The 25,318-nt window shown below is 44.0% G+C and overlaps 2 protein-coding genes across 4 annotated transcripts in view; both read left to right on the top strand.

Moving 5' to 3' along the window:
• LOC142097386 (NXPE family member 4-like) overlaps positions 1-25,318 on the top strand; it is a 175,505-nt gene that overhangs the window by 29,500 nt on the left and 120,687 nt on the right. The window contains exon 1 of one of the 3 annotated variants that reach the window (XM_075179168.1): positions 23,734-23,796. The exons of 1 other annotated variant lie outside the window; for it this stretch is intronic. The gene's annotated coding sequence lies outside the window, so the exon portion shown is untranslated. Of the gene's footprint in view, positions 1-23,733; positions 23,797-25,318 lie in introns of those variants that run through there. One more of the 3 variants, XM_075179171.1, reaches the window with a different exon arrangement.
• Positions 4,237-25,318, top strand: part of LOC142098470 (NXPE family member 4-like) — a 38,569-nt gene continuing 17,487 nt past the window's right edge. Inside the window, exons 1-3 of the mRNA XM_075181316.1 lie at positions 4,237-4,467; positions 7,101-7,229; positions 7,331-7,483. Of these exons, the coding sequence (XP_075037417.1) occupies positions 4,237-4,467; positions 7,101-7,229; positions 7,331-7,483 (513 nt within the window). The remainder of the gene's footprint in view (positions 4,468-7,100; positions 7,230-7,330; positions 7,484-25,318) is intronic.

Below are 25,318 nucleotides of genomic sequence, written 5' to 3'. Positions count from 1 at the left end.
TGTACACTGAACAAACATTAATAAGACAATACTGGGTAATACATACAGACAGAGAGGTGAGAGGGACCTGCTCACAAGCTTACAATCTATGGGACAATGGGAGTTTGAAAACAAGGACACGTGCTACATCATATTGCACATTGGACCAGTTAGAATGTAAAGGTAAAAGTATTGAGTGGGCTGTGTGATCAGTCACACAGCAATGTTGGTCAGAGGGTTGTTGTCTTGTGTTAGCTGTGTAGAGGGTGATAATGGGGTAACCTAGGGATATTAACGTTAAGTGGTTCAGCTGAAACCTGTGTGAGGAGCCATCTGTTTGCACGCTTTTCATTATATATATATATTAGCCCCAATGCTAAGGAATTAAGTACCATTAGCTGGAGGGGTCAATACAGAATCAGCCAATCAGAAGCTGCTGAATAGCGCTGCTAACAGTCATCATCACATTCACCAGCCTCCAGCATCCACAAAAAATACATCCTAAAATGCCTCCATATACTATTGTGTTGCACTTATGTGAATATGGCCTTGCTGTACTCTGTATAATATATCCAGGAGCTGTGTATTCAGCCTCACTGCCTGGTGAGGTATAGAGATGACATCAGTACAATGCATCATAATAGCCACATGCAACAATGCAGCCCCCTGTATATAAAGGTCACCACTCCTGCTGCTGGGTTAGATATTGAGCAAAAAGACATGGAGAGTGTGGGTGTGAGGAAAAGCCGTTTACGGAGGATGTGGGAGGCCTTAAGGGGCAAACAGAACAAAACGCCGAACCCAGAATTCACGTGTATTAACGGCACCCATATTTATTGCGAAAGATATAAGCCATGGACACCCAGCAGGCAAAAAAAATGGTGGCAGGTAGGAAGAACAACACTGAACAACAGCAAGAAGGAGGACCTGCCAGCAGATCCCCAGGAGATGATAGCGGTAGATGACATCAATGACATGGAGGAGGAAGAACATCTGTCCCCTCCAGAACCGGCCTCCAAGTATAATCACCTAAGTAAGGAGGAGCTGATAACACTAATCAAGCAGCGAGAAAGAGAAGATGAAGAGAAGAAGGCCCATCTACACCAGCTGGAGAACCGCGTGCAGGAGCTGGAGGAACATCTGAACCAGCTCCTGCTACGCATGATGAACAACGCTCCAGAGCTGCTGGAAACATCAATGTAGAGAGAAGAAGCCCGCTGATTAGAAGACCGCTGATTAGAAGACCGCTGATAATTGATCTATAGTTAGGACCTCTGCCTGGTCCCTAATAAGTCTAAATAAAGAAATTGTACTTTAAATTTCTGTTGCCGCTTCCTGAATTTGCTAGGAATCATAACATTTATAAATTAATGTTATTTATTAATTGATGTGTCATTTGTAATTCAGAGTTGTTTGGTTGATATCATCATCATTATCATTTATTTATATAGCGCTAGCAAACTCCGTAGCACTGTACAACTGTACACTGAACAAACATTAATAAGACAATACTGGGTAATACATACAGATAGAGAGGTAAGAGGGCCCTGCTCACAAGCTTACAATCTATGGGACAATGGGAGTTTGAAAACAAGGGCACGTGCTACATCATATTGCACATTGGAACAACTAGAATGCAAAGGTAAAAGTACTGAGTGGGCTGTGTGATCAGTCACACAGCAGTGTTGGTCAGAGGGTTGTTGTCTTGTGTTAGCTGTGTAGAGGGTGATAATGGGGTAACCTAGGGATATTAATGTTAAGTGGTTCAGCTGAAACCTGTGTGAGGAGCCATCTGTTTGCACACTTTTCATTATATATACATATATATATATATATATATATATATATATATATATATATATATATATATATATATATATTAGCCCCAATGCTAACGAATTAAGTACCATCAGCTGGAGGGGTCAATACAGAATCAGCCAATCAGAAGCTGCTGAATAGCGCTGCTAACAGTCATCATCACATTCACCAGCCTCCAGCACCCACAAAAAATACATCCTAAAATGCCTCCATATACAATTGTGTTGCACTTATGTGAATATGGCCTTGCTGTACTCTGTGTATTATATCCAGGAGCTGTGTATTCAGCCTCACTGCCAGGTGAGGTATAGAGATGACATCAGTACAATGCATCATAATAGCCACATGCAACAATGCAGCCCCCTGTATATAAAGGTCACCACTCCTGCTGCTGGGTTAGATATTGAGCAAAAAGACATGGAGAGTGTGAGTGTGAGGAAAAGCCGTTTACGGAGGATGTGGGAGGCCTTAAGGGGCAAACAGAACAACACGCCGAACCCAGAATTCACGTGTATTAACGGCACCCATATTTATTGTGAAAGATATAAGCCATGGACACCCCGCAGGCAAAAAAAATGGTGGCAGGTAGGAAGAACAACACTGAACAACAGCAAGAAGGAGGACCTGCCAGCAGATCCCCAGGAGATGATAGTGGTAGATGACATCAATGACATGGAGGAGGAAGAACATCTGTCCCCTCTAGAACCGGCCTCCAATTATAATCATCTAAGTAAGGAGGCGCTGATAACACTAATCAAGCAGCGAGAAAGAGAAGATGAAGAGAAGAAGGCCCATCTACACCAGCTGGAGAACCGCGTGCAGGAGCTGGAGGAACATCTGAACCAGCTCCTGCTACGCGTGATGAACAACGCTCCAGAGCTGCTGGAAACATCAATGTAGAGAGAAGAAGCCCGCTGATTAGAAGACCGCTGATTAGAAGACCGCTGATTAGAAGACCGCTGATAATTGATCTATAGTTAGGACCTCTGCCTGGTCCCTACTAAGCCTAAATAAAGAAATTGTACTTTAAACTTCTGTTGCCGCTTCCTGAATTTGCTAGGAATCATAACATTTATAAATTAATGTTATTTATTAATTGATATGTCATTTGTAATTCAGAGTTGTTTGGTTGATATCATCATCATTATCATTTATTTATATAGCGCTAGCAAACTCCGTAGCACTGTACAACTGTACACTGAACAAACAGTAATAAAACAATACTGGGTAATACATACAGACAGAGAGGTGAGAGGGCCCTGCTCACTAGCTTACAATCTATGGGACAATGGGAGTTGGAAACACAAGGGCACGTGCTACATCATATTCCACACTGGTCCAGTTAGAATGCAAAGGTAAAAATATTGAGTGGGCTGTGTGATCTGTCACACAGCAATGTTGGTCAGAGGGTTGTTGTCTTGTGTTAGCTGTGTAGAGGGTGGTAATGGGGTAACCTAGGGAGATTAACGTTAAGTGGTTTTAGCTGAAACCTGTGTGAGGAGCCATCTGTTTGCACACTTTTCACTATATATATATATATATATATATATATATATACACATATATATATATATATATATATATATATATATATATATATATATTAGCCCCAATGCTAACCAATTAAGTACCATCAGCTGGAGGGGTCAATGCAGAATCAGCCAATCAGAAGCTGCTGAATAACTCTGCTAACAGTCATCATCGTTGTAATGGAAAAATTATGGTACAAATATATGTTGGATAAAACAATATTGATGTATAAAATCTGTATGGTCATATGGTTTTCTGTATTCTGTTAAAATCTTTTTCTATGTTATACCCTACAATAGGGCATCTATTCATAGGATGTTAAAATGGTCAACAGCTGTCAAGCTATATAGAGAGAAGAGTGTAAGAGGTCACATATGCCCTTTGACCTGCTTAGGCATAGAAATATATATACTATAATGAGGTTGTAGAGATTATATATAACCAACTTTGTCCTTATAAGGTATATTCTTTAGTATGTGAAGTGGTTAGTGACGTATGTAAGAGGGGTGGTGTTACTTCTATATAACTTCTGTCTTACATAGAGGATATTGCCTGTTTCATGATGAATACAAGCCAATTGCATATGCAATTTGTAAGAATAAAGATAACCTTTGCTTTTTCAAATATTTATATTTTTTGAATTATTTATGCGTCGACAATCGCATTCTCAGAGACTCAGAGAGAGCAAAAGAGTAAATTTAGGAGGATGTGGGACACAGTAAGGCGCAAAAAAGAGCACCGAGCCGGATCCCGCATTTCTATGTGTGAATGGCAGCCACATATACTGCGAAGAATACACACCTAGACCACCCCCACAGAGAGATTAAAAAAAGGTGGCATGCAGACAGATGGAGAAGACCTAGAAACATCAAGAAGAAATAGAAATGGTCAGCAGAGCACCACCAGATGATGGAGGAAGAACACAACAAGGAGATGGAGGAGCTGATAGAGCACCACAAGATTATGGAGGAAGACCATCTGTGCCCTCCAGAGCCGCCCTCCAAATACCAACATTTAAGTCAGGAGGACTTAATAAAACTCCTGATACAGCGAGGCACAGAAGATGAAGAGAAGGTGGGCCGTCTACAGCAGCTGGAGAGCTGCGTGCAGGACCTGGAGGGATACGTAAACCAGCTCCTGGTACGTGTGATGAAGAACGCTCCAGCGCTGCTTGAATCATCATTGTACCCCCTGTGCCACCTTCTCCCCTGTCCCTCTCATTTACACTCCCTGCCACCTTCTCCCCTGTCCCTCTCATCTACACTCCCTGCCATCTTCTCCCCTGTCCCTCTCATCTACCCCCTGTGCCACCTTCTCCCCTGTCCCTCTCATCTACACTCCCTGCCATCTTCTCCCCTGTCCCTCTCATTTACCCCTTGCACCACCTTCTCCCCTGTCTCTCGCATCTACCCCCCTGCGCCACCTTCTCCCCTGTCCCTCTCATCTACCACCTGCGCCACCTTCTCCCCTGTCCTTGTCATCTACACTCCCTGCCATCTTCTCCCCTATCCCTCTCATCTACCCCCTGTGCCACCTTCTCCCCTGTCCCTCTCATCTACACTCCCTGCCATCTTCTCCCCTGTCCCTCTCATCTACCCCCTGTGCCACCTTCTCCCCTGTCCCTCTCATCTACACTCCCTGCCATCTTCTCCCCTGTCCCTCTCATCTACCCCCTGTGCCACCTTCTCCCCTGTCCCTCTCATCTACACTCCCTGCCACCTTCTCCCCTGTCCCTCTCATCTACACTCCCTGCCATCTTCTCCCCTGTCCCTCTCATTTACCCCCTGAACCACCTTCTCCCCTGTCACTCGCATCTACCCCCCTGCGCCACCTTCTCCCCTGTCCCTCTCATCTACCACCTGCGCTACCTTCTCCCCTGTCCTTGTCATCTACACCCCCTCTGTGCTATCTTCTCCCCTGTCCTTCTCATCACCCCCCTGCGCCATCTTCTCATCTGTCCTTTTCATCTACACCCCTGCGCTATCTTCTCCCCTGTCCCTCTCATCTACCACTTGCACCACCTTCTCCCCTGTCCCTCTCATCTACTCCCCCTGCGCAATCTTCTCCCCTGACATTCTCATCTACCCCCCTGTGCCATGTTCTCCCCTGTTCCTCTTACTTGTCATCCTGCTTTATATCCTATCACTTCTTTATTTTCCTTTTTGTGATTCCCCACTGTTCTCACTTAGGACATTTTTACTCTTAATTGCTTCTCAGCTGCTTCCCTGTTCCTTCATTAATCACTTAGAACGATGGGGCTAAAGATAGAAGTCATAGCTTAAGCATAGCAATGTCACTGGAGATTAGAGAGTGACAAGAACACTGTTACCCCTGTTTCTGTGTGAGCAATGGCACTGAGCAATATCACTGGAGACTGGAGAGTGACAAGAACACTGCTACCCCTGTTTCTGTGTGAGCAACGGCACTGAGCAATGTCACTGGATCTCCTGGGGAGGGAGGTACTTATGAAATCCAAAACCCGCGAGATCCGACAACGCAACAACAACGTTTTGCCTCGATACAAATCAGAGGACGCGCAAAGTAACGATCCGGTTCGCGAGCGTACTCTGATCCCCTAACTTCATGTGGGCTTGGTTTTCAGAATACCGAGCATGAGCATCTCTAGTTCAAAGAGAGTAATGCGGTCAGATACACAAGAGAAAATAATATCTAATTAAGAAAAGTGAAAGTTGCATTTACCATATATAAATAGAAGTAAATTTTACACCTCAGTTGCTTATCCTGTTAAACAAATGTATTGAGAAAGACATTTCCTGCAGCAATCAGAATGGAAATGACAAGTGATGAGAATAGACGTCCACTAATTTAATTCATTGATCATTAATTAGCATTGCGCCTGTATTAGAAGTACTATCAGCTGGAGGTCAATCTGCAGACAGCCAGTCAGAAGGGGCTAGATAGTACTGTTGATATCAACGCAAATAATTGCCCCAGCACGCGCATGGCTCTAGAAAGGCGTATCTGCATCTCCTCCTGTGTCTAATTCACAATTATTTTTACACACCCTTAATATACGCAGCCTATATTTGTCTGCCACAATATTCCACCATGTGTGTAAGAATTAGAGATGCTCAGGCTCGGTTCCTCTGGATCCAAACACACCCGAACTTAGTGCATCCGAGTACCGAGCCCTTTCGTGCTTTATCGGAATCAAAAACGAGGCAAAACGTCATCGTTATGTCGTCGGATCTCGGATCTTGCGAGTTTTGGAATCTATAAGTACTGCTCTCCACAGTGATCCAGCGCCATTTGAAAGAGAAACACAGAACGGGTAGCACACTGTGTAGAGCAGTTGGTCAGCCAAGTAGATAGAATTGACAGAGGAGGGGGTAGCAGTGTTCAAGAAAGTCTACAGTGCTCCATTGCTAATCCTCATTGCAGAAAAATACAAATACTAGTGCTGTCAGCGTTGGTGTAATTCTGCAGTCAAGTTCTACTGTGTTATATGTATAACACACAAAAAGGAGAGCTCCATTGCTAATTCTCATGGCAGAAAAATACAAATACTAGTGCTCTCAGGGTTGGAATATAGGACAGAATTCCCAGCAAACACTTGTAGTTGGAATGGAAATCCCCATTGATATCGGAAATTGTGTTGACTGAGTATTCATGTTGCTGACTGAACGTCTCTACGTTTCTGGATAGTAGAGGGTGCCCAATCCTGAAATATCTGAAGTTGCATATCTTGAGTCAGTCGTCTCTTTGGATCTGACTGCATTAAGTAATTTTTCTTTCGTTTGATAATAATGAAGGCGGACTATGATGTCTCGTGGCCTTTCAACGGCAGCCGGTCTGACTCTAAGGGCCCGGTGTGCGCGATCCATCAGAATTTCTCAGTCTGCTATGCCTGGGAGCAGGTGTTTGAAGAGGCCAGAGTGGAAGTCAGGCAGGGAAGAATTTGTTACAGATTCTGGTACATGGCAAATCCTCAAATTATTTCGCCATGACCTATTCTCTTGGTCTTCTTGTTTCTCTTTCACAGAATCCATCTCAGTACGAAGCAGAGCTAGTTTTCGTTCCAAGTCACTTGTGTACGACAGATGTCATCGGTTTTCGATGCAAGAGTATTAGTTCTCGTAGGGCTGCTATTTCTGATTTGATTTGGACAATAGGTTTCTTAACTTCTTGCTTGACAGTAAGTTTTATATCAAGTGCTAGGTTAGTAATAGCGGCTTGAACTGTAGGATCTATGTCTATGTCTGAAGGAGAGCAAGGACTTGCAGTGTGAGGTTGGACAACTGGTGACGAGAAAATCGTCACTTTCTTAGAGGTGACAATAAATATAGGTGCTGTACCTCCTGTAGCGTGTCTCTTGTTTTTAGCGGATATCTTGTGCCGATTTTATTTTTATTTTCTTTTTTGGGGGGGGGGGGGGGGTTGTAGTTTTGGATTTGTGATAGCCTTTCACTACATAGCTTTTGTGGATAATTTATCCCTCCTTCCTGAGTTTTCATCTGTACTTTAGACGGAGGGGGGAAGTAGAGAAGGGTGTCTGGTCACAGAAATATAGATTGTTGGAGTACTCCGGTCATCAGAGCCCTTACAGTACCACAGCTCGCTTCGGGTTTACATTTGTTTACTCACTTCAGAGTTACAGGAATGTGATTCAATACGTTATTGTGCCACAAAGAATAATTAATCAGAAGTGGTATCAGAGAGTTGAGATTTTAGCAATGGCCACGTGGTGGCAGCAGAGTCCCGTACAGAGAGCAATCTGAGAAATCTGATCTGTTCATTCAATTTTTTAAATCTGGCAGAGGCCTGAGATGACCAACCAAAGAAGGATACTCACTGTCTATCGGTATCATAGCACAGTCCATCGATGCAAAGATGTCTCAGTCAAATCACTGGGGCAGTGTGAATTGAGGGATACTCTCTTCACAAGCCGGGTGTATGTTGGATGACGTGGGCAGAGAGAAGCACCCTCTTCAGTATGTATTGGTTTCAGTAGGATTATACAAGTTCGATGCAGCCGTACAGGGATCCACAGCGCCCAGGCAGGAAGGGAGCTCCGCGACCTGATGAAGTCCACTGAGTGCAGAAGTCCCTCGCTGCGGGAGAGATCAGGTGAGTTGCTGGTTTAACGGTGGTAGTGTCTCTGGGGACACTGTGGAGGCAATCCGGGGACAGGCTGATGCTCGGATTGAATATATTATTATTAGGTACCGCGACCACTCTCCACGTAGAGTGGCTCCAGAAAAGATTTTCTATGGGGTCAAACCCTTGGGGTCGGTGTTGGATGGAGCCCTTCAGAGCAGCCGCTGCAGGTCAGATGAAGCCGTCGGCTGTACAGTTGGTGTCTTCCTTGTCCCTGTAAATAGAAACTTTTTTATTGGAACAGATGAGTCAAAATAAATGTTTTTCAAGAGGTATACCAGGATTTTGTTGGTATGGCAGACGGCCTGGGGCCCAAGTCCAGGCGCAGTTCATTTGGCAGGAAGATAGGCCGGTATGCTGATCCGGTGAATAGAGCTCCAAAACTTAAGCTGACTTACAAGGCCCTCGCCAACTCCACTGCTCCCTACATCTCTAACCTTATCTCTATTCACACTCCCTCCCGCTCACTGCGATCGTCCAACGATCGTCGCCTCTCTTCCCCTCTGATTACCTCCTCTCACACACGTATCCAAGACTTCTCCCGCGCCGCTCCCCTCCATTGGAACAAGCTCCCCCGCTCCATCAGAACTTCCCCTAATCTGTCCTCTTTCAAACGAACATTAAAAACCCACCTTTTCCTTAAAGCCTTCCAGAACTCATGCCTAAACTCCCATCGGTCGGCTACCTCTCTTTCTCATCCCTTCTTCCCTTCTCCCCCTTCCTCCCATCTCTCTGTCTCATCCATGTGTCTGTCTGTCTTTCCCTTCCTTTAGATTGTTCGCTCCTTTGAGCAGGGCTCTCCTACCTTCTGTTTCCATCACTTTTAACTGCGCTCTCCAGCTACTCAGCTCACCTCCTCTCAGTCCCTCTGCCCTCTGTCCCCTCTCGCTTCTCTCCGCTCCCCTCAGTGACTCTCAACCTGTCATCCGTGCCCACCCTCTTGGGCCATAGTTACCTGCCTGTACTCACTTTTTCCCTCCCTCCCTCTCTTTCATGCTGTGCCTGAGCCCCCAGAGTTATAGTGCTTACTGTTACTTGTACTGTGCTGTTTCACCTTGTACTGTGCCATTGTTTGTCCTTGTACGGCGCTACGGATACTTTGTGGCGCCCTATAAATAAAAATTAATAATAATAATAATAAAAAACTGAGCCTGAGAGCAGTAATAGTCACCACAAAGGTGTGCTGCTTAATTTCCCACTATTTTTGTGGTTAAATTGGGGGTTGAGAGCTCTAAAACTGTAGTCTGGGAGGGCGCGATGTCGGAGCTAGTATTAGACACGTCCTACAGTTATGGCGTCCAGACCACCCCCCACCCCCCGACTTTTTTTTATTATTGAATATAATACAAAGTAAAAACAAGCAATAAAAAATAAAACAAATGTACCATTCCATCAATCTGACATACACTGTCTTGTTATGACTTAAATTTGTTGGTCTTTCTTTATTCTGTTGCTGAAGAGAATTATGACATGGGGGGGTATTGGTAAAATGTTATCTTAGGGGGGCTGGGAGTTATTGGTGATATTTTGTTCTTTGGGTGGGTATCGGTGAAATTATGTCCTTTGAGAGGTATTGGTGATTGTGACATAATGAGTTTGATAACACCTTAACCAGCCTATCCATCATTTCTCACAATATGTGGATTATAGCATGTACTTTTTATAGCCTTGCTTTTGTTTCATAGCTCAACAGAGTACAACTGCAGTGTCTAATTACATGTGGATAATGGGACAATGTAGCTCATTGCACATATGTATATTGTTTATTCTATATATTGTTGATACTGCACTGAAGCTGTCATTCATTGTCCTTAAAGTGAAGCCAGGTGGGCTATGGGTAAGGATCAGGTGGTGTCCAGGAAACAGATGAGGGGTCTGGAGCTGCATTCTCACCCCTCCTTTCTCTACAGGAAGTATGGAACAGCTGGGGAACCTGTGACATCACAAATTAGTGTAAGGGATTAATTTCAGGAGGGGTTAACTGTTATCTGATACTTGGAGGTGAGGAAGGGCAATTAATACCCATTGTCCTCCACAGGACTGCGTGAGACATTCTGCCTGGGAAACCGCAGGAGAGCCACTGTGGAACAACAACTCATCTCCACTCCCCCTCCAAACCCCTAGTCCAGCACTCACCAAGGTTTAAGAAGGAGAGACCCAGGGGTTTGCCCAGGGAGAGGAAACACTGTGGAAATTTGACCCTAGATATAAACAGCCACTCCAGAGGGGGAGGTGATGTTCCTTCTGTGATTTGATTCCTGGAAGGTACAAGGTCTGGTGTTGAGTTGTCGTTCTCTACCAGAGACTACATATGCAGCTGAAAGAGATCCATGGGCTTTGGATTCTGCAACTCAGGACAGCCAGGTGACTGTAACTCCATAAGCTAGTGGTGTATTTGCCTGAATGACTATACAAATCCTAGAAGGTACTGGCTTCCCTGGCATAGTAAGGCTTTCCTAAAGAACAATGCAAGTGTCAATAATCTTTTAAAATTAGCCAGAAAGAGATAGATAAGCATCTCTGAGGAGTTTTATTGGTCTGCATAGGATGTGGACCTGACCAGCCAAGCCGAACCAGCAGAGGTGAGAACTTAGACTCTGTGAACATTCCAGATCTCAGGACATCCCTAACTCACTTCGATAGCCATGTGACATTCTGGAGATCAATCTGTCCTTATTGACAGATAAACTCCAAAGGTGGGGAGTGAGAGCTATGTGGAAAGAGGTTTAAAATCTTCTGCTTTAGACATCACATTGTGCATTTTCATGAGGGGGTCTATCAAGACTGAAATGTCTCATGTTTCTCAGTTGTGTTCCCTCACACACACACCAAGTCTTAACTAGTAAGTAGGGACTCTGGTTTTATTTACTATTTTTTTTCTGAAACTTATTTGTGCAACTTATTGTATGCCTTATTATTATTAACTTTTTTTGTAACTAAGCTTTGGAAACATTTTTCAGATTAAATTAATTTAATCTAGTGTGTTCTCCGTGATTCTTTGTGAATTTACAAAACCCAGGGAGGCTCATGCTACATGTGTATGGGATTTAAGTATGAAACATTAATAAGTGGTTTTGGTGAACGTAAGGACACCATAATAAATCCTTTGTGGTGGCAGAAAAGATGTATTCATTGCTAAGTGACTAAGGTTATGCCAGTCTCGGCCAGCTGTTCAGACTGCTGTTTCTGGGACAGGCTGGGCATTCGGGAAAGGGGGTTTTGGTGATATTTTGTCCTTTGGGCGGGTATTGGCAAATTATGGTGATATTTTCTCTTTTGATGCGGTATTGGTGAAATTTGTCAAATGTCCTTTTGGCGAGGTATTTTTAAAATTTGACCCCTTGGGGAAAATCAGATAATAAACAAAAACAGAATCTGAATGTGGTTGGCTATGTATGAACAGTCTCTGGAATGTTCACTGAAGATCAGGTTAAATGCAGGAGAAGCAAAACACAGACAGAGCAGAGGATATGTGGACACAGGTGATTGCTGAGAACTAGATGCAGGCAAGCTGGGATACAATCAATGACCGGCAAGGTGAGGGGCAGGAATATATAGCCAGTATGACAAGAGCAGGTGATCAAACAGGTGATGAAGATTGACTCCTGCAGGTGAAGTACAATGTCCATAGTTCATAACAGCAGCACCTCTGGTCACACAGAGGTACTGCAGATCTGATGCAAAATAGGACCAGAGCCATAACTATAATATAATGGATCATCTCATCCTTTTGAAGTTTGTAAATATTCCATCATCTTCATTTTTCCTTCTTTGTTTTCGCAATGTTTGTTTGTAGCTTGAATTGGATATCTTCTGAAGATTCATGCGTTATCCAAACATAACCAGACAATTATAAGGCATGACCTTAAAAAAGCTTTAAGTATAAGATCAAAATTAATGGTAATTATGTAACATAATTTTCTGAAGCTTGAAAAATCACCCCAGCACCTTAAACTTGAGTATCAGTGTATTCCATTTAAAATATTATATGTATAATATAATACATACATAATAAAAACACTATTAGCAAATTGCCTATTATTTATTCATGCCTACAGTGTTGTAAGTGTCATATATGTATATTTGAAGAAGGTTTTCCATCGTCTCCTGATGCAGAACAATAATACTGTATTTCTGTTAGTAGTCCAGCAATACAAATATTTTAAAAGAATTATATTGAGAACACGTACCTAGCATGTACACATTTTCTTTTCAAATCTATTAAAAAAACATTATAACCATTATTGATATAGTTACCTATCTCATCATGTCCATCCATTAAAAGTTAATAATCCAACTTATCTTTCAAATACATATGATATACAGTTATAAGTAAAGGCATTTTAATTAGAGATGCTCAGGCTCAGTTCCCCGAGAACCGAACATACCCGAGCAATTCAAACTCTCGTGCATCATCTGTTAAAATAAACAAAAAAGACATATAGGGGAATATTTACTAAACTGCGGGTTTGAAAAAGTGGAGATGTTGCTTATGGCAATCAATCAGATTCTAGCTGTCATTTTGTAGAATGCACTAAATAAATGATAGCTAGAATCTGATTGGTTGCTATAGGCAACATCTCCACTTTTTCAAACCCGCAATTTAGTAAATCTAGCCCATAGCATCTTCAAAAATTGGTTTATTGTATCATTACCCTATTTTAACTTACATTCTTGACCAGGAACATACGAGGAGTCCTGATGTGAGACCTCATCTACAGACTCGACAGAGTCTAATCGAAAAAAAATTGTTTAATGACCCACAACCATAATATAACATAGTTTCCTATTTCTAATCAGTTAAAGCAAAATTATCATCACTAACCATAGGATGCTACCAGACCTGGTTGTCTTACGTCTCGAACAGGCGCTATAGTTTCTTGAACTAGTTTTTCGTACCACAGTCATGTACTTGTGATTACTGTATTTAAAAAACAAACACATTTTGATATCCTATTAAATAACTTTAACATTTTTCTATATTAATAATCCAAATTTTGATACCTCTAACATTATATTGCGATGTAGCTGCAAATCTACTGGAACTCTTCACAGATGTAAATTGTTGGCGAGAACATACATCAGTCAATATATATAAATGAGTAAAAAAAAATATCATTCGTTATAGTTATTTTTTATTTTAAGTCTTAATAAAAAAAATACATTGACAAGGCTTTTTCTAAACGTCTTTTTGTCGAAGCGGGCTTTGCCGTATGGAAGATGGGCTCTTGTTGGAAAAGACTTTTTTTAGCGAATGCAATCAATATATACATGATTTATTAAATATAAAAATTAACTATTACATTGCGTTCTGCGGAAACTGACTGACTTTTGTGCCTTTATTCACTGCAAAAAATTAGTGTCACACAAGGGTGCTGTAATGTGTATGTCTTGCCACTGTGTGAGGGTGTGTCTGTGTGCCACTGGTATGAATCATTATTATGTTACAGCGGATTGGTTGTATCATGCTTGCCAACTTGGACAAGCTGGTGTCCGGGAGATCGGGTTGGGAGGTGGGCGTGTGGGGGACGAGCCTCCGGGAATCGCGTGATTGGCCCAGCCATCCTAAATGACATCACACAGGTTTAGCCAATTACAACAGGGGGTGGGACCACGATGACACACGGATCGCGTCATAAGCCCCGCCCCCACCACTAAACTAGGAACCGGGAGGTTTGCCTGCTCTTCTGGGAGAATAGACAACTATGGGTTGTATGCTTTAGTGTGGTATGAGAGTGTGTCTAATAGGTGACGTAAGGGTCTGCCAGGTGTTACATACTAGATAAAAGGATGGTTGCACAGTTTCCATCCCTTTTGTCTGAGGTGTGTACTGAACGTAATTAAATGACTACGTCCATCCATAATGACAGTATTGATCGCCGTCACCAGAGGACGACATCCTGTTGCTGTTCCTGCTTAAAGATAATGATATTATACACACTGCTTTCAACAGGTTTCTGCTACTATTCAGCCTTTAACCTGTATTTTCCAAATGTAAATGAAAAAAAAAAAAGGATTTCCACAAATGTCATTGCTTGCTCTTTTCTATGTATACATGTATATATGTTTTGGTTTATAAAATATATATATATAATGTCAATAAGAACCGCATGTCACCTCCCAAAACTTAATAGTGGGTGTCAGGTTCAATAAATTGTACATAAATTCCTGTCCCAACGAGACTAGAAACCAGCGCTCCGTATAAAAATAAACTTTATTATTGCTTTTAAAGTCCAAAATGAAAATGTTCCATTATACCATCCATAGCAAGTCAAATACAGGCAATTCAGCAGCATAATTATTTCAAAATAGACTCATCTTGTGCTGGTAGTGATGGAACAGAGCTCATGATAGTGTCATAAAATACCTAACAGGCATTTTGGTGCTCTTGGTACCCCTTTATCAAGAGCTGCTTCAGAAATAATAAAGTTTACTTTTATATATTGTGGCAAAAGGTCTATTTTACACCTTTCCTGCATAGGTACAGTTGAGGTCCCAGGGAATCTGCAGGGGAAGGCTGCATACAGGGTTAAATCCTTACAGGGTCAAACTCTTAGGGGTATATTTACTAAACTGCAGGTTTGAATAAAGTGGAGATGTTGCCTATAGCAACCAATCAGATTCTAGCTGTTATTTATTTAGTACATTCTACAAAATGACAGCTAGAATCTGATTGGTTGCAATAGGCAACATCTCCACTTTTTTCAAACCCTCAGTTTAGTAAATATAACCCCCTAGCCCGCACACACACACAGGTGGTATAATGAAGTAATCAGACCCCATATATATATATATATATATATATATATATATATATATATATATATATATATTAGCAGTTCTGACACTGACAGACACAGACAGCTGTATAATATATGTATAATAGAGCTGGGGGTGGAAGTTTAGAAGTGGAGTTATGGCATTCCACCGTATACCAACCCAATTCTACTTCATATGGCTTGCAAAAATATCTAATCCCCTAAAAAGTCTACAGGTGTGTCTGTGTTACAAGTGGCACTTAAACCAGTAGGCTCTTGAAGTCAATTTTCAAACGCCTAAATCTTTATTTGACTGCAGATTTTTTTTTACAAACTGAAAAATATTGTTTCCATGATTAGTCAAGCCCAGTACTTGGTAGAACCACCGTTTTGCTGCAACAACAGCTTTGGGTAAGTTTTTGGGTAAGTTGCACACTTTTTAGGAGTGATTTTGCACAGTCTTCCTTACAGATTTGCTCCAGATCGGTCAGGTTGATTGGATGACTTTTGCAGACTGCAATTTTCAAATAGTGTCATAGATTCTCAAAATGGATTGGGATCTGGACTTGGCCGTTGTAGAACAGTCACCTTTTTGTTGTTCAGCCCTTGCTTTGTTCTTGATCATTGTCCTGCTGAAAGGTGAACATTCTCCCAAGCTTTAGTTTTCTAGAAGAATGTATGAGATGTGAAATGGTAACAAGAAAAATAAAATGTATTAGAATTAGATAATATAAAACTAGAGATGCTCAGGCTCGGTTCCCCGAGGACCGAGCACACCCAATCTTAGCAGATCCGAGTACAGAGCCGAGCCGGCTTAGAGGAGAGCTCCATTGCTCCATTGTCATAGCTGAAATAGAAATAATAGGGTTGGCAGTGTTCTTCAAAATCTGCAGTTACATTGTACTGTGCAATAGCTCACCCAGAAATAGGAGAGGTGGCAGTGTTTAGTGCTGAAACAGAAATTAAAATAATAGGGCTGGCAGTGTTATTAAAAGTCTCCAGTCACATTGTGCTGTGCCATAGCTCACCAAGAAACAGGAGAGGTGGCAGGGTTCAGTGCTGAAACAGAAATTGTAATAATAGGGCTGTCAGTGTTATTAAAGTCTCCAGTGACATTCTATTGTGCCATAGCTCATACAGAAACAGGAGGGGTGGCAGTGTCCTTGTCAATCTCCATTCTTCAGTGACATTGTTCTTGTCCCTCTCCAGTCTTAGTCGTGATGGTACTAATCCCTCTACCTCATCTGCTAAAGTCTGTGTTCCAGTGCATAGTGATATTAAGTCAGGGAAACAAAATCACCCTCATCAGTGAGTACATCATCCTCAAACAATACTAAAAATATGTATAAAAGATGGAGGGTCACATTATTCTCAGTTGCTGCTGTTACCTCTTAAGGGAACCACACAAATGTTCCTAAAAATGATAAATCTATGTATGAAATTAAGAGTATCCTGCACCACTGACTGTGATTGCGTATCTCTGACAACAACAAATGACAATAAATCAATACTTGTGCAATAAATTGTGAAAAAAATGATGCTTATACAATAGATTGTGGACAAAATAAAAATAAGAATACTTATATTCAAATGATGAGAATATCCATATGTCACAATATAGTGATCCTTCCCTTCTTATGGACCCGAAGTGGTATAAAGCATGTAAATAAATAAAAATACAACATAGTGTAACATCATTTAAACAGTGTTATTAATAGAGAAGATTAGAATTTCTTGAAGCAATTGGTTGATATAAATCAATCCATGTGATTAGTTCCACCACGTTCACTCTCCTATGTGGTTCTACTTACTAGACAGTAAATATATAATCGCCTTCAGTGCTCAAATAGTTGTAGTGTGTTAAATTGACTGGTCCTTCACCACCCAAATCCTTATGTGAGAACACTTACAGGAAGAAAATTTGAATCAGGCATGGACAGTGTCGGACTGGGGCATGAAGGGCCCACCGGGGGACTGCAAAGCTAGGGGCCCACCAGAGGGGGTGTGGCCAGCATCATAGAGGCGTGGCCTGACACTAGAGGGGGGAGTGGTCAGCCCATGAAGGACAGCTAGCATCATAGTGTAGTATATAAAGAATGCAGTGTGTATATAAAGAGTACACAGTCTTGACCTCCCCCTTAGATTGGGTAGAACAGTCACCAAAAATCTGGATTGTCCCACTAGAATCAGAACATTTGACAGACTGTCCTACCTGTTCTTGTCACCACCTGTGGCTGCTGGTTTCTTAAGTTGCGACTTGTCTGGATCCCGGAATGTTGGGTGCCCTATTTTGAAAAAAAAATGGGTACATTTAGAAAATTCCAACCAGCCCCGGCGTAAAATCTATAGCACCCACAATTAATACTTAGGCCTTCCTCCAGCCCCAACATTAGAGATAGAGTATTCTCACTTAATAAATAAACCTATTTCCCTCCCTCCAAACAGCCCCAGCAATAAATGAATATCATTTACATATAATACATATACCTATTTCCCACAACAGGCACTGCCATTAAATAATTCATATTCACATTTAATAAATAGACCTCGTGCTCCTCAAACTCAGCCCCACATTCAATCAATAGCACCTAAACCACCCCAGGATTAAATTAAAGGTCTGTCACCCCATCTTAATTTAATAGGCCCCACTCTTAAATTAAATAGCCCACCAATAAATTAAATTGCCCCACCATCACCCCACAAATAAAATAGCTCCCATTAAATAATTAGCCCCCACCTAAACTCCACCATTAAATTAATAGCCTATCTCCTACCCATGTACTATTAAGGCAACCCCACTCCTTTCCCTCATATCACACATTATATTAAAAAAAACATTCCCTCATTATAGCAGCCCACACTCCTTTCATTCACACCATATTGTGGCCCCCCCCTCCCATTTCATTCACACAGTATAGCAGGCCCCCCCTCCCCTGTCACTCACACAAATAGCAGGCCCCCCCTCCCCTGTCTCTCACACAGTATAGCAGGGCCCCCCTCCCCTGTCTCTCACACAAATAGCAGGGCACCCCCGTCCCCTGTCTCTCACACAGTATAGCAGGCCCCCCCTCCCCTGTCTCTCACACAGTATAGCAGGGCCCCCCTCCCCTGTCTCTCACACAGTATAGCAGGCCCCCCTCCCCTGTCTCCCACACAAATAGCAGGCCCCCCTCCCCTGTCTCTCACACAAATAGCAGGGCCCCCCCTCCCCTGTCTCTCACACAGTATAGCAGGCCCCCCCTCCCCTGTCTCTCACACAGTATAGCAGGGCCCCCCTCCCCTGTCTCTCACACAGTATAGCAGGGCCCCCCTCCCCTGTCTCTCACACAGTATAGCAGGGCCCCCCTCCCCTGTCTCTCACACAGTATAGCAGGCCCCCCTCCCCTGTCTCCCACACAAATAGCAGGCCCCCCTCCCCTGTCTCTCACACAAATAGCAGGGCCCCCCTCCCCTGTCTCTCACACAGTATAGCAGGCCCCCCCTCCCCTGTCTCTCACACAGTATAGCAGGCCCCCCTCCCCTGTCTCCCACACAGTATAGCAGGCCCCCCCTCCCCTGTCTCTCACACAGTATAGCAGGCCCCCCCTCCCCTGTCTCTCACACAGTATAGCAGGCCCCCCCTCCCCTGTCTCTCACACAGTATAGCAGGCCCCCCCTCCCCTGTCTCTCACACAGTATAGCAGGCCCCCCCTCCCCTGTCTCTCACACAGTATAGCAGGCCCCCCCTCCCCTGTCTCTCACACAGTATAGCAGGCCCCCCCTCCCCTGTCTCTCACACAGTATAGCAGGCCCCCCCTCCCCTGTCTCTCACACAGTATAGCAGGGCCCCCCTCCCCTGTCTCTCACACAGTATAGCAGGCCCCCCCTCCCCTGTCTCTCACACAGTATAGCAGGGCCCCCCTCCCCTGTCTCTCACACAGTATAGCAGGGCCCCCCTCCCCTGTCTCTCACACAGTATAGCAGGCCCCCCTCCCCTGTCTCTCACACAAATAGCAGGGCCCCCCTCCCCTGTCTCTCACACAAATAGCAGGGCCCCCCTCCCCTGTCTCTCACACAGTATAGCAGGCCCCCCTCCCCTGTCTCTCACACAGTATAGCAGGCCCCCCTCCCCTGTCTCTCACACAGTATAGCAGGCCCCCCCTCCCCTGTCTCTCACACAGTATAGCAGGGCCCCCCTCCCCTGTCTCTCACACAGTATAGCAGGGCCCCCCTCCCCTGTCTCTCACACAGTATAGCAGGCCCCCCTCCCCTGTCTCTCACACAGTATAGCAGGCCCCCCCTCCCCTGTCTCTCACACAGTATAGCAGGCCCCCCTCCCCTGTCTCTCACACAGTATAGCAGGCCCCCCTCCCCTGTCTCTCACACAGTATAGCAGGCCCCCCTCCCCTGTCTCTCACACAGTATAGCAGGCCCCCCTCCCCTGTCTCTCACACAAATAGCAGGCCCCCCTCCCCTGTCTCTCACACAGTATAGCAGGCCCCCCTCCCCTGTCTCTCACACAAATAGCAGGGCCATCTTTCATTCACACTTACCTTATTGCTGCATCTCACATGCTTGCTGTGCGATCAAAAGCAAAACAGGAAGTAACGTGCGTTCCACGGTGGAACGCACGCTACTTCCTGTTTCCTGTTTAGCGAAAGTGACTGGTCCCTGAGGAGGGGCCAGCCACCCACTGCCACGCTGACCCCGCCGCGCGGCACCTGGCTCCCGGCCCCCACCGACACAAGAATCATTTTTTTAGCCCCGCCCCACCACGGAGGAGGGCGGAGCTATCTGCCATCAGGGCCTACCGGTGGATTTCCCGGTCCACCGGCGGCCCAGTCCGACGCTGGGCATGGAATCAGAATGTCTTTGATCTTGTCTTCCATCTGGGATAATCCCTCAGTATGAATATGGAAAAAGAAGAAAACGGATCTAGCGTTATACCGTTTAAAACTAAAACTAACTTAATTGCACATACTGGCTTACATATCAAGCATACAGATATTTATAAAAACATTAAAATAGAAAAAACTGGAACATACATTTATTGAATGGATACCTACCAGATAGAGATAAGAATGAACATTTTGTTGTAAGTTCCCAGGATATCTGGCAAATCTTTACTCTTCTGGTCCTTCAGATGGTGACTTTGGGGTACAGTCTGTTCCAGAGTATACAGTCCTTTCAAACTAACGCGTTTTGACCTCTTATGTCAGGTCTTTTTCAAGAGTTCTAAGGTGCAAAAAGGTCAGAAAGATGTCTGCAAGCCAATAGTCACCGCGTCATCGCTGACCAGGCGAGACGCAGTGGAAATCAGGAGACAAGCCCCTATTTCTCAGCAAACGGCAGTTGAGATTGGGTGGATGAAACTTCTATAGAGCCGGAGGTGGGAAATAGCATAGGCGGGAAAACCAAAATTCACCTCCCATACCGCATGGACCCTTGTCCATGGTTTAGGCAAGAAGTGGTCGGAAACTACTAAATAATTTGAATTGCGACCTATCTGTTGCAGCTTTTAAAAATGATTGTCGCCGAGGTGGGCTTCGAAACAAATAGTGTTAAAACAGCACTAAGGGCTAGATTTACTAAGCTGCGGGTTTGAAAAAGTGGGGATGTTTCCTATAGCAACCAATCAGATTCTAGCTATCATTTTGTAGAAGGTACTAAATAAATGAAAGCTAGAATCTGATTGGCTGCTATAGGCAACATCCCCACTTTTTCAAACCCGCAGCTTAGTAAATCTAGCCCTAAATCTCCATTCATTGAATACCCCCCAAAGAACTAAATTGTATCATACACAGAAATATAGTATGCTTCTGATGAACGTTCTGTAAGAATGAAACAATTATAAATGACTAGTAAAACATTGATAATATAGAAAATTATTTAGAACATATAAAATCATAGAAAGTGATTAGGCTCGTCTCATAATAATTAATGTAATCATTGATTTTGTTATATCAAATGAGCTGCCAGGACAATTTAGAAATATTAGTCTATATGATTTCACGTGATAATAATAAGCTACCTAATCTACTGATGATGAATAAATCAGTTTGTACAATTGTCACGGTCTTGGAAAATTATATATAAATCCTCAAATTATCACAAACATCACAAATCCTAATCTATTTCTATACATTGATCAAAGGTCTATAATCACAGGTCCCTGAATTAGGACAATCAATATAAAAAAATTGAATAATAGATTATAAATAATTAAAACCAGTTGTCCTACTGAAAAATAAAATAGGTACTCATTGCAAATTTACAGATGATTAAAATGTGTTCATAAACTTAATTGCATAAAATCCCGGTATTGTCCACAATTTCAACTATCACAGCCAGTCTTTGATGGTTAACTACTACTAACATTATTCTCCTTGAAGAGAAGATTCAATAAACCGTTCAAATCCAACTAGGAAAAATACCTATAGCCACTGTTTGTAGTCTATTATCAGTCTTATGAATCGACAGACTCAATATCCAACCAGTATGCAAATTAGTACAGTGTTCGACCTTTGAGGCTGTTGTAGTGGTAGCAATAAGATTATTATTCTTGCTGTTTCTCCTTGTTATGATCTTAAGCTGGGTACTTAGTGGTAGATTTACTAAAGCTTCTACAAAGGGAGAGTGGAGGTGTTGCCCATAGCAACCAATCAGATTCCAGTTTTCATTTATCCTGTACATTCTAGGAAATGATACCTAGAATCTGATTGGTTGCTATGGGTAACACCTCCACTGCTCCTTTTTAGAAGCTTTAGTAAATCCCCTCCCTAGTGAGAAGACAAGCCACTGCGTTGTGGCACAGTGTGAGAGAAAGAAAGCAATCCTGTGCGTTCCGGATCTCCTGTATAATGTGGGCGCATCTCGACGCGTTTCGTCTGCTTAACAGATTTTTTTAAGAGAGTGTTAGGGAAATGGTAGTGTTAGGAACCCCAGCGCAGCCAGTACCACAAAACTGGAGTCTACTCCGAAAGTCTGGTGTTCACTGTTGCCCCTAGTGGTGGGGACAGACTTGGCTGCAGACAAACGGAGGGTCGTGAGATGTGTACTGGCTTGCGGAGAACCCAGGAATTGAGAGTTATGGCAGACCGTGTTTCCAGAGAACGAGCCGAGGTCAGGGGTCACTTGCAGAAAGGGATAGTCAAAAACACGCCAAAGGGTCGGGCTCACGAGCAGGTCAGCAGAATCCGGGGTACAGGCCGAAAGATCAGGGACACAGGCGAGACGGCAAAATTCAGGAAACAGGCAAGGGGTCATACACGGGTAGTCAAAATTCCAAAGGCAATACACCACTGAGGCACAGGAGCACTGAGCTATAACCGGAAGGGAGGCTAAGCCCTCCCTGCCTTAAATACCAGTACCAGCCAATAGGAGCAGGTATCGCTATATTCACAGGTGGCTGATTAACCCTAACTGGCCATATTGCGCACGCGCCCGGCTGGAGCTAATGCTGGGACGCGGCGCTAACAGTAACAGCGTCCCAACCGTTGCCTAGGCAACGGCCGGGACAACCCCCTGAAGTGACGCCCCTGTCGCCATAGCGACGGCCGGGACGAAGGTGAGAGGGTCGCGGCGGCTGGGCACCGCCGCGGCTCGTGACAGGTAGACCCAAAATTAAGCGATCGGCCCGCCCTCCCACCACGTTCCCTCATCCGGGATATCCTAGCGGAAAAAAAATTAATGGCCTATCTGTTTTGCTAATTATGGCCACCTTGCACCAAGTTTTCATAAATGCCACTATATTTGTATATGTAGCTCTGCATTGTCAGAGCAGGGACCAGAGGCAGCTCAACCAAATGTGGGACATAAGGTGGATGTGGAGCTTAAATCTACCGATTACATTCCAGACAACCTTTTGCTTTTTCATAGTGTGATTGTTAAATCAAAACTAGTGCCAGATGCTTTTAAAACAAAAGGTTTTGTGTGGTGCACAGTAAAGAGAGACAGTAAATACTTGGTAATAGTGGAATGAATAAAAGGATATCTTTAAGCTGGGTACACACTACACAGTTTTCATCCAATAATCGGCTAAATCAGCCGACATACGACCGCTCGTTCAAAAGTCGGGTCAGTGTGTGCAGTGACACGATGGTTGAAAGTCTGCCCAAAAGGACGATTGTCGCCTCATTTGGTTGGTCGTACCGTTTAATATTTTCGTTCCAATCTCGTTTCCGCTGTGTAGCGTGTATAAACTTCCGACCGATCCACAACGGTGAATGGGAAATTACAGTCATTGCTCTCGACAACATGGCTGTAAAAAGTCGCTAAAGGGACGTCCGCTCTTCCCTTTATCGTCCTAAACAAGGCTGGTGTGTATGCAGTCCATGGACCGAGCGATCGGAACATCGATCGCATGTAAAATCGCTCGGCATTAAAGTTGGTGGAAAATTCTGTAGTGTGTACCCAGCTCTATATACTGTAGCTGCCAACATTCTATTGTTACTTTTCATGTTCTTATGTTAGTTGTTGGTGCTGCAGATGAGAGTAGTGGCTGCAGTGTTATCTGACCTGCTCCACCCTCCCACATATCCCTCTCCCTCGCATCCTCCTCTCTACACCTGGGAGATTAACACAGAGGAACAGACTACGGACAGTGCAGGTACAAGTAAGACATGCTCTATAATCACACTCTTTTTAGTTTATTTTAGTTCATATTGTTCTGTGACCATATAGTATACAGCTACAAGTGCAGAAAATGAAAGGATTGAGATCTTGTACTAAATGAAACTATATTTGAAACTTGCACAAACTGAGCTTACAGGATGTTTTGCAGAGGTGTCAGATTGCGGTGATACCGTCTTTGAGACACGCTGGAATAGGATGCTGAGCAGCCACTCTGTGTTTAAAACACAATTAGAGCGGGTAGGGGGGCGCAAGGGGGCATCTGACCCCCAGGCTAGTCCCATAGTGGGCTACATTGTTAAGCAGGCGAGGGCGGTGTGCTATGGGGGGATCATTGTATAGCAGGGGGGGACATTGTTGTGCAGGGGGGACATTGTTGTGCAGGGTGGGGGCAGTGTGCTGCGAGGGGGGGGGCATTGTTTAGCATGGCGGACATTTAGAGGTGGACATTCTTTAGCAGGGTGGGAGCAATGTGCTGCAAGGGGGGACATTGTTAACCGGGGGGGGTGCTGTGGGGGCCACATTGTGATGTGACAAAAAATTGTCTGTCATTGACTGTATACCTCTCCTCTATAAATCCTGGGCAGCAGTGGAGTCTGGACTGCATGAAACACCACTGCACCTGGACCGCTGGTGAAGGTAACGCTTATCTTCTTTTTTTTTTATACAAAAATGAAGTTTGTGAGGGTCTGGGGAGTAGGCATTTGGTGTGTGTTTAGGCAGGGGAGGGGCTAGTTTGAAACTTTGCCTAGGGCACCGTGACACCTATCACCGGCCTTGGCTGAGTCGAGTCTTGCCACCTGGGCTAAAATCTGCCAGCCCCCCCCCCCCCCTGATTAGAGCGGCCTGGCAGGATTCTCTGTCTGCCTCTCAGCCAACAGGCACACGGGCAGAGCGTGCGGCCGCAGGTAGGCCGCCCCTGCTAGGATGGGGCAATACCCCCGATCGCCCTCCCCCCCTCTGGATCCGCCAATGTATGAAGCTGTACGTGGTAGGAAAGACCATGCCTCCCAACTGTCCTGGTTTAGTTGGGACAGTCCCGATTTGAGGGGACTGTCCACCTGTCCCTCTACTAGGGCTTTTGTCCCAACCCCAAGACAGTTGGTAAATGTGTCACGTTAGCGTGGAGAAGGGAAAGGAAGCACAGTGATTCAGAAGTGCTATGCAGGCCCCCCAATTGGCGTGACCATGCTGATATATTTGTAGTTGACAAATATAGCTGTTTCTTTTGCTGTGTATATAACCTATTTGTTTGCCATATTGTGCATGTGAAATATTTACTTTTCCCTTTCTCACTTGTCAAACTATTGCATCACACTAGGGGCTAGATTTACTGAGCTGCGGGTTTGAAAAAGTGGGGATGTTGCCTATAGCAACCAATCAGATTCTAGCTATCATTTTGTAGAAGGTACTAAATAAATGAAAGCTAGAATCTGATTGGTTGCTATAGGCAACATCCCCACTTTTATTAAACCCGCAGCTTAGTAAATCTAGCCCTAGATGTT

The sequence above is a fragment of the Mixophyes fleayi genome, chromosome 7 (genome assembly GCF_038048845.1).
Source record: "Mixophyes fleayi isolate aMixFle1 chromosome 7, aMixFle1.hap1, whole genome shotgun sequence".
In the NCBI taxonomy this organism is placed as follows: Eukaryota; Metazoa; Chordata; class Amphibia; order Anura; family Limnodynastidae; genus Mixophyes; species Mixophyes fleayi.
Note: the sequence above shows the minus strand (reverse complement) of the source record. Positions and strands in the feature narration are given on the sequence as shown.